The sequence below is a fragment of the Lichenostomus cassidix genome, chromosome 3 (assembly GCF_008360975.1).
Source record: "Lichenostomus cassidix isolate B80296 chromosome 3, HeHo_3.0, whole genome shotgun sequence".
NCBI classification, from domain to species: Eukaryota; Metazoa; Chordata; class Aves; order Passeriformes; family Meliphagidae; genus Lichenostomus; species Lichenostomus cassidix.
This window is the reverse complement of record NC_139483.1, coordinates 55,528,231-55,538,217: the sequence shown is the minus strand read 5'-3', so window position 1 is coordinate 55,538,217 and position 9,987 is coordinate 55,528,231. Positions and strand designations below refer to the sequence as shown.

The following is a 9,987-nucleotide window of genomic DNA, read 5'->3' as shown; positions in this document are numbered from 1 at the left end:
GCAGCTCCTGCAGCTCCACACGGACTCGGATCAGGTAAGGGGATCCTGCCACAGCAGACCAAGGCTACTCGCACCCATGTGAACTGAAGTACACTCTGGAGTGGTTATGGTGAAAATGCCATGTAACACCTCAATTACTAACCTACTCCTGCCCAAATGCAGAGGTTTCTCCATCCTTCAGATTGTATACCCAGGATCAATCAAGTAAGTGCCTGCAAGCACATCTATTCGAATTATTTTAGTAAATCAGACCACTACTCTTGTGCAAAACTTTTTATTAAAAAGAGAAAGGGTTCCTTATAACAAAAGGTAGGTACAATGCTAATAATAAAATCTAACTTTTCAAAGATTTCAATAAACCAGATACGAATTTTTGAGAAAGACTATGTCTCAAGTTTAGGAAGTCTTATTCTTACACCTGAAAACACAGCCAACACATCCGTCAATTATGACCTCTTAATTATAAAACCCATTTTTCTGTTGGGAGATTTACCGGTGCATTATCAAGTTTTAACATGCAGCATCCATGATAAAGCTGTAAATAATTCAAAATAATGTTGCTAGAATGCTTAGATTCCTATAGAATCTTTCACATTTCATAGCTTTAAGTTTTCCTTCCAACTCTCATGAACTAACATTAAAAGTTATGTTCCCCTAGATATATGTATAAAAAAACTCAGCTTAAAAAAAACCCTACCTCTCTCTGGTGACATAAAAAGAATTTTCAAGAAGCCCACAGTTTTGCTTTAGAAATAATACTTGAAAAATATCTTTACAGGGAAAAATAAAAATCCAGGGTTTACCTTTCCTTGGGTTTTTATGTGCATGTGTATTATGGACATCACTTTACAGCAAAGATCCTGCCCTTAGTGACTACTTTCCTGCTTGTCAAAACCAAGCAGGCAGCAAGGAAGAAATGGCATGTAAGCTTGCTCAGTTACCCATCCTGGAGCATCAACAAGCTGTCAGAATCTGAGGTACCTCACACTTCTTCTGCAGTACCAGGACCAAGCCGAGGCCTCTCCTGCACACGCCAATAACAGACTAACGAGTAGCATTAAGAATGAACCTGACATTTCCCAACAGAGTTCAAGCTGATCAAGAATTCAAAGGGATACCACAGTCATTTCATGCGAAAAGTTGTCTGTTCACATAAATAGCCTCTGCGTCAGTACCGTATACTAGGCATGGTCCTAGAACATCTAAACTATTCACAGACAAAGTCTGATTTGGAATTAGGTTGGTGATTTCCATGCGGTCTTTGGTAGGATCATTGCTTAGCCAGGCACTTACTACAGACTGGTTAATAGTACTGTGGGAAAGATAGGCAGTGCTTCTTCCTCCTGAAAGAAGGAGAGAGGAAAGACAAGGAAAGAAGTTTCAATTTAGTTTATATATTCTCAGCATTTGGAGAAACACAGTAGATATGGGTCAGACATAATGGAGATATAATTTTACATTTAAGTCAGCTTTCAGATTAGTTGAGATGTCATTTATTTGGTAAATTAAGGAAAAAATAGCTTTAAAAAATCAAGTACTTGAAGTGATTACAGAAACTTTCTACCAGCTCTGCCCTCAGTTAAGATAAATACATCACAACAGCTATGAACTCATCTCACTGAACAGTGTAAGTACCTGGCAGTTTTTCTAGCCACATACTAAACAAGGACAGAAGAACACAAGTCTTTTTATAAAGTGTCTTGCTCTATTTGGGGTTTTCAGTTTTGCTTCAATAACACTAATTTCCTACTGCTCCTTCTCCCTACTTACTCCGCACCAAGTGATATACCTATATTTGACTTTTTTTTTCCACATAACATTTCACACTCAAATTGAAGTCTCACACTATGAGAACTGTCACTCAGCGTAAGATTAGCAGGTGTCTGAAGTGATTCTAAAGGATTTATACTTCATATACTTGAAAACATGCAGATTGCACTTGAATCAGCAATCCTATCATTTCCATACATGAAACTTTACTTTGAAGGACAACTTTGAAACCAAAGGCAACAGGTGACATCGGAAAGTTTCCTCACTGTTTACAGACTAAAGTGGCAAGCATGTAGCAGTCTGTGAAAATAAATGCTTCTATTAAATCAGTATCGTAACTTTAAAATCCTGCCACCATGCAAAAGGATCCAGTTTCATTCAATTAAATGAATGAAACATTCCAATTAAATTAAATTAAATCATTCCAATCAAATTAAAACATTCCAATTATGACCCTCAACTGTAAATTCATAACTTCACTACCTCATTAACCTATCAATTATTTTGGTATTCTCACTTAGTGTCTCTCCCTCAGACTCTCAATAATGTCAGTCAGGCTGCCTCTGTGTCTTTTCTACATACAGATGATTTTTAAGTGAACACCGTCTTTGAAATCACAGCTGTGTCCTTTCACACATTGGTCAGAGGGTAGCAAATTATAAAAAACAAAACCAGACCACTAAAACCCCTGCACAACTGTTATAAGTAGTTTTCCTCAAGTGCTTATCAGGGCTTCCTTTCCAAGAAAAGAAACCGGCTTTTTATTTTCTGTATTACGCTTGTGTTATTAATTAGGTCATGTGAGAACACTGACTGTAATGATGTTACCAACTGACAATTCAGTGCAGACAGACTTCAAACATTCTTACCTTGATGAAGAAAAGATGGTTTTTCAGATACGTTTGTGGAAGTATCCCAGTGCCAAAGAGATCCATCTTCAGAACACGTGAATAAATGATCAGGGTCGGAGGGATGGAAGTGAACTTCCCACACTGGAAGTATCAAACAAAGCCACTTCAGAACAAGTCTCAAGTACTTCTATCAATGCATTTGGACAGTATGATGCAGACACACATTTACAAGAACCAATGCCTCCATCAAAATCTTCCATTCTTAATTGTGCGTGGGTAGGAAACCCAAAGCCCCATCATTAGTTACATACTGTAGTTTTCTCTCTGCTGGCAGGGGGAAAGGAAAAAAAAGAAAACAACCCTATTTTGTTGCATTTTCAGTATTGTGAAAGTTGTTGAAGTCTTATCTGAATTCAGGCATCCTGCATACTATCTCATGCCATCTTCCCTGCTATTAAGTTTAAATCTGCACACAGCAGGCATTCCTTCCCAGGACACACATTATTTTTTGTCTAAATACCAGAACAGCAGAAGACATTCAAGTCAGTAAAATTTTATATCAAGAAATATTTTTACTCCTTTAATACAATTGTAGCATCAAATCAAGAAATTTTCAGCATAAAATTAATTGCTGTCTTGTTCATGTAGTTACCAGGAACGTGAGCTGTTTCAGCACTGTGGAGGCACCAAATTATGTGTACTATCTTGAGTCTCCCCTTCTTCCTCAGTTTTCAAGTTTGTTAGCATCTGCATTCTGCTTTACCCTATCTGCCTAACACAGCACCACCTTCCATGACTATTTATATACCTACCCTGCTAGAAACACAGCCATTCTGATAAAATGCATCTAACAGCTCATTAAAGAATTGCTTACTAAGTCTACTTTTAGTTTAGATAGAGTTTACTTTTAGATAAGAACAGTCTCATATAAAGAGAAGGAAACCAAACGTATGAAAACACGTGGACCAGTAGAAGGTATCTTGGGAAGAGTATAGAGATGAAGGTTATAGAGTATAGAGGTGTAGGATATAGAGTGAGGAAAGCCAAGAAGCTGGAAGTGCATGGGATGAAAAGAATAGCAGGAAGGACATCTACAGGTTTATCAGCCAGAAAAGGGAGTTCAAATAAGGCGTACGCCCCCCAGTAATCAATGCTGGAAAACTGGTAACACTGGACAAGGACAAGGGTGAGCTACTCAACAATTTTCTTGCCTCAGTCTTCAACGGCAACCTCTCTTCCCATACCTCTCAAGCGAGTGGGCTGCAAGACAGGGTCTGGGGAAGCAAAGTCCTTCCCACTGTAAAAGAAGCTCAGCTTCATGATCACCTAAGGAACCTGAATGCACATAGATCTCTGAGATGCATCCTAGAGTCCTCAGCGATTTTCCAGACAACACCAAGCTGACTGGTGTGGCTGATACACCTGAAGGACAGGATGCCATTCAGAGGGACGCGGACAAGCTTGAGAAGTGGGCCCATAAGAACCTCATACAGTTTACCAAGACCAGTGCAAGGTGCTGCACTGAGGTCCAGGCAACCCCCAGTATCAACACAGCCTGAGGAGTGAACAGATCCACAGCAGCCCTGCTGGGAAGAAATTGGGGGTGCTGATGAATAAGAGGCTGGACATGACCAAGAAAAGCGCACTTGTATCCTGGAGAGCCAGTTGCATCCTGGGCTGATTCAAAGGTCATGTGGCCTGAGGGGTGAAGGAGAGGATTCTTGCACCTCTGCTCTGCCCCTGTGAGATCACACCTGCAGTGCATCTGGCTGTGGAGTCCCCAATATAAGGACATTGATCTGTTGGAAATGAATCCAGAGGGACAGAAAGACGATCAGGAGGCTGGAAGATCTCTCATATGAGGAATGGCTCGGAGAGGTGGGACTGTTCAACCTAGAGAAGAGAAGGCTCTAGGGAGACCTTACAGCAGTCTTCCAGCACCTGAAGGAGGCCTACAGGAAAGCTGGATAGGGACTTCCTACAAGGGCATGTAGTGATAGGATAAAGGGGAATGGCCTTAAACTGACAGAGTAGGTTTAGATTAGATATTAGGAAGAAATTCTTTACTGTGGTGGTGAGGTACAGAAACAGGTTGTCCAGAGAAGCTGTGAATGCCCCATCCCTGGATATGTTCAAGGCCAAGTTGGATGGGCCTCTGAGCAACCTGGTCTAGTGGAAGGTGTCCCTACCCTTGGCAGGGTAGGTTGGAAGTAAATGAGCTTTAAGGTCCCTTCTAACCCAAACCATTCTATGATTCAATGAAGTAGCAAGTATGTGATTATTTTCTACCACAGTTACAACACCTTATTTTTACAAAAATCAGGAACTTCTCTAAAATGCCACCTTCTTCTCCCCCTCTATTTCACATACTTACTTTCTGCTTCATGAGCATTTAGCAGGGACACTGGCATAGTACCCTGCCTGATGTCCCATATACTCAGCATCCCATCCTGGCCCCCTGTGGCCACAATATGCTGCTGATTGGGATGCCTATCCACACAGTGCAACGGAACTCTGTCCCCTGCCCTGCAAAGAGAAAAAAACAAACCAACTAAATAACCTAAACATGAATTTTTTATTTAGCTTCTATTTTCCCTTTCTAGGAGTGTTGACAAGCAAGGTACCAGTATCAACAGCACCTTCAATTCCTGTAGCATCTGATCACCCCAGGCTGAAGGCACATGACACCTAGTGGAAACCAGAGGTATGGCAGTAACATGAAGCTACAATCGGACGAGGATCACGTTTTGTGCCCTATGGTACACATCTGACATCTACACAGCATCTGACAGCTTTACAGGAGTGAGAGAGCCTTGCATACAAATAATAGTCTGTGTATATCTACAGTAATAATAAGATTACTCTGAAGTGTATGACATAATTACAGTTTAAATATATACTAAGAATTACAAAGGGAGACTGGGCACTAACAAAATCAGGTACCTAGACCACAGCCTATTAACAATAGCAACGGGAATTATTACAGACAACAACAGGATTGAAATCTAGCTCATTTTGTTTTCTCACAGTAACTTGTAAGGCACAAAGTTACCATTCAAATACATTCCAAATGCCAGAAACCTTACATTAGGCCTGTGGAGAAAAGCAAATATAAACAGGTAAAGAGTTTTGGGTTGAGGATTGAAGGTTTTTTTTCTCAAAAAAGAGCAAATGTACAAGTGTACAAGTCCTTCAAAAGTTAAATCATAAAACAGACCAGCTAAACTCATTGCTTAGTCACAACAGTGGTTCAGCCATTAAGTGGTCTGCTTTTGATTATTTAAATACCAAGGAAGTTAAAATCCGCTTAAAAAAATCAGTAGTTTACCATCCTGTTGTAAGGAAGCTATCAGGAAAGATTTGAATCAGATTATATAAAACAGCACATGCTTTTCAGTAAATAAGTAAAAAAGTGGAGGTCTTACAAGGAAAATATTTGAGATGGCTCATTTCTTTGCTGTCTGAGGTCCCATATTTTTAACTGTCCAATTGAATTTACTGTCAAGATCTCAGTTGTGCGAAGGAAAGTCACTGCATGGAGTGTACTGCTGTCTGCATTGTCTGCAAGAGATGAGGAATGCATTCAGGTAAACCAATGGAATGCTAGTCTCAATTTAATTGCTAAAAAGTAACTCTTAAGAAGAGAATAGAACACAGCTGCTTAAACACGTTCATAAGCTCTGCAGTTTGAGCATCAGAGACAGACCGGTATCTCCAAATACCCTGTGAAAAAGGAGCCCTTGCTTACTATAGCAAACACTACTGAGGCAAGTCTGTAAGAAGCTGTATTAAATCAGCTCTGGTGCTAACAGACTACTTGTTGATTTGTAAGATTTCTTTTTGTAGTTCCCAGAAGAGGAATCAGTTCAGCCAAGTTTATGGTTTTCTGAAGTTTTCTTTATATCCCCAGCACCTACTGACAGGAAGCACCTATGCAGCTTTTCATAATGGAGTTCTGAACACAAGAAACAATAACTCTGGCTGAAAACATTAAGCACTTTTATACAGAAACACTTAATTCACCAACTTTTAGACCTTTTCTGAATGGCCAGTGTGACATCAAGTTAAACCTGAATTATGCTGTGCTTGTTAATAACTAAATAGCAAGACTCTTTTTTCAGGTCATTTTCTCCAGTGCTTCTTTTGGTCAGAGTAATTTACAATATCAAACAATTCACAGCTTTGAGATAAAACTTCAGAGGCCTTCTGAAAAAACAGACACTATTTTCTTATATTTTATTTCTGTTACTATATATAAACTTTTCATCTTGATTATGATGGGATAACTTCATTAAGTCTACTTTCACCTCAAATATTTGAAAATTTTTTGAGTAAGCCCACACTGAAAATACAGGTAAATTATTATCTTTCTGCGTAAGATGGAAACATTTTCTGGTACTGAGACAAAAAAAGTTACACTGATGCCTGGTTACACATATTTGAATTACTTTTCTGCCAATTGTTTAAATTAAAGCACAGGGAAGAAAAAACTCACCAAAACACCATTAAAAAGAAATGTTAGATTACTGAACACTGAGGTTCTAGAGGATTCAATAATTTATGACAGACTAATACTAACTGATTTAGCAATTATACATCTTCATGGCTCCAAAAGATTTTCACATAATATCTCATTTTGGAGATTTTTTCCTACCTTAACTGACTACAAATCTATCAACTTGGTATTGTACTCTTAAATCCACTAAACAATAACAAAAATACCAAGGCATTCCTTTGAATGAACTATTGAATTAGATATTAGAGTTCTATCTTCATGTTAAGACATGTTGAGGGTTCAGCTCAGTGCCTGGGAACTGTCAAGGAGTCATTGAATTTGGAATCAGTAAAGCAGATTGCTTACACCATAGAACTCCATCCTGAAGAACCTGAGAGCATCTTCCAAGATGTTCTCTCTCTTCCCTCTCCAACTTTTACTGTAAAACCATGAACTTACAAATACCTGAATGAATTAAAACCGAACAACCCCCTCCAAACCAGAGAGGGGTTGCACTGTGTGGCTAACCTTAACAGTTATTTGGCATACCTATAGTTCTTACTGCATCTTTTTGGTCAGCTCTGAAGAGATTTATTCTACCATCTTCTCCAACCGTGACAATTTCTGGATTGCTGCAGACAACTCCGGTACAGGCTGCTCCACCACAAGATGTGTCTTGATCCACATGATAATGGGCTTTCTCCCACCGGTGGTTGGCAGATAATGTCTAAGTAGTAACCAAACATGAAATTATGGTCTTAAGTAATGAACCTGATAAAACAAACCTTCCAGAATACTCATGCAACCAGAAACAAGCTCCAGGAAAGCCACCCTATCTCATGGGAATGAGAGACTCCTATACAAGCCTCCTATACAAACATGAATTTTCAGCAACTCTTACGCACATAACCCTTCCATGAAACACTACTTCGTCCCCGAACAACTGTTTTCACATGACCTAGCAATTTGAAAGAACACTATAGACTTTAAAATGGTTTTCAGGAGGTTGATGTCTTCAATCTTTCCCCAGAACAGGGGAAAATAACTGAGGCCCTTAGAAAATAAAAGGTCAGATCCAGATCCTGATTGCAAGGAACTTAGTTTATTTTAAATACCACACCGAACTGTCAACAGACATTCACCTTTACTGTGTCACTGTGAACATATATAAAAAAGTAATTATGCATTTATTTTCAGTGAATTATAATCAAAGCAAAAGACTACAGAGTTTATATATTTTCCTTCACGTGACACTCATGAGAATTCATTCATGAATTTGTTAGAATTGAACATGAGTCATTTAATTCAAGAATGCAAAAACTCTAATAAGGCAGGTACAAGTCCATTAATGCCCACTCCCCCAAAACACTCTAATCTCTTAAAGTATATTTTCACTGAATGGGCTGCTTGGTTACAGATACACACAAGGAGATACCCCAGTCTGTCTTGCTCTGGAATCTAGTTTATGTAGCATGTATACAAAATGCTTTTTCTTTCCTCGTATGTATAAAGTCAAAGCTTTTTCTAACAGCCTTTAGAAAGAAATAACTTTTGGTAGGCAGATGTTTCTTATGCTATGATCAAAGTGGCCTGTATTACACAGAATAGCATCTTAAAGCCAGTGCATGTTACATACCTGGTTATTTTGATGATGACGGAATATAGTTACAGTTCCTGTTGATGAGGCAACCACAATTCTCTCTTGATCCAAAAACTAGAGAGAGATAATAAGAATGCTATTAGTCAATGTTAGTACCAAGGCAATAATTTTGATTTTAGAGTAACCTAAATTACTGGTAGGCAGAGGGGAAGAAAAAGAAACCCACAAAAACCAAACCCACAGAGCAATATCGATTCGTTCTGTCACTTTTCTTCATAAGAATATTTGGCCAATCTAAGCATTTTGACAGCTCACTCTCACTTATCTTCTCCTAAGTGACAAGTCCTTAAAAAATACGGATGTATTCAACACAGCTATTTTACCTGCATATCCATAACATCACCGTTGTGGTGGATGTCACACAGCAGATGAGGTTCTCCATGATATTCACCATTGAGGCCCGCATTTCCAAGGTCGCCGGCAGACCAAATGGAGATCCTATTATCCTGAACGGAAACAACACCACCACAGTTACTCGAAAACGCTTTTGAAAGTACCTAGCAATACGCCTCAGCAAAGGCAAGCCAAGGCAAGGTTGCGGGCAGCGCAGCGCTCCTGAGGAAGCCGCCGCCGGCCGGAGGGAACGCTTGCCCGGGGGGATAACGCTGCCGGGCGGCGGGGCGGTCCCACTGCTTCCTTAGGGACGCGAGCACGGCAGGTCAAGCGAAGGGCGGCACTGCCGGGCCGGGAAGTGCTTACGGCGGGCTCCGGCCCCGCTCTCCCGCACCGAGCGGCGGAGGCGCAGGGGACCGAGCCGGCGTGGGGTGCCGCCGCCGCCCGCCCCGCGCCCCGGCGGGAAGGTAGCGCCGCGCCTCGGGGCCCGCCCGGCCGGTACCTCGTTGTCCCAAGAGCCAGTAGCGAAGAGGTCGGGGGGCTGGAGCGCGGCGGCGGGCAGGGGCCGCCAGCGCGTCCGGCTGATCTTCTGCGACACGAACTTGGCGCTCACGTCCTCCATGGCCGCGCCCGCCCCGCGCCCGCTCCCGCCCGCCCCGCGCCGCACGCTGATTGGCTGCGGCGCGACGGCGAGCGCGGAGGGACAGGCCGGGGGCGCGCCGGGGCTCGGGGGCGCGCTGGGGCGGGGCGGTGTCCGCGGTCCCGACGTGTGTAGGAGCCGCGCGGCGTCGGCTGCCCGCGGTTACCGGGACAGGACGGGGCAGGGGGTGTGCTGTGCCCGGGTCCTGCTAGCCGCCGCACCGGCGTGTATCGGCTCG

The 9,987-nt window shown here is 41.7% G+C and overlaps 1 protein-coding gene across 1 annotated transcript; it reads right to left on the bottom strand.

The window, feature by feature from the left end:
• Window positions 1–258: 258 nt before the first annotated feature.
• On the bottom strand, window positions 259–9,773 carry NUP43 (nucleoporin 43). The gene is made up of 8 exons (XM_085055866.1): window positions 9,612–9,773; window positions 9,100–9,222; window positions 8,753–8,830; window positions 7,666–7,843; window positions 6,047–6,182; window positions 4,996–5,147; window positions 2,640–2,762; window positions 259–1,343 (listed from the first exon to the last, which is right to left on the bottom strand). The coding sequence occupies exons 1-8, from the start codon at window positions 9,729–9,731 to the stop codon at window positions 1,129–1,131; spliced, it is 1,125 nt and encodes a 374-aa protein (XP_084911992.1). The 5' UTR covers window positions 9,732–9,773; the 3' UTR covers window positions 259–1,128.
• Between the last annotated feature and the right edge of the window lie 214 nt (window positions 9,774–9,987).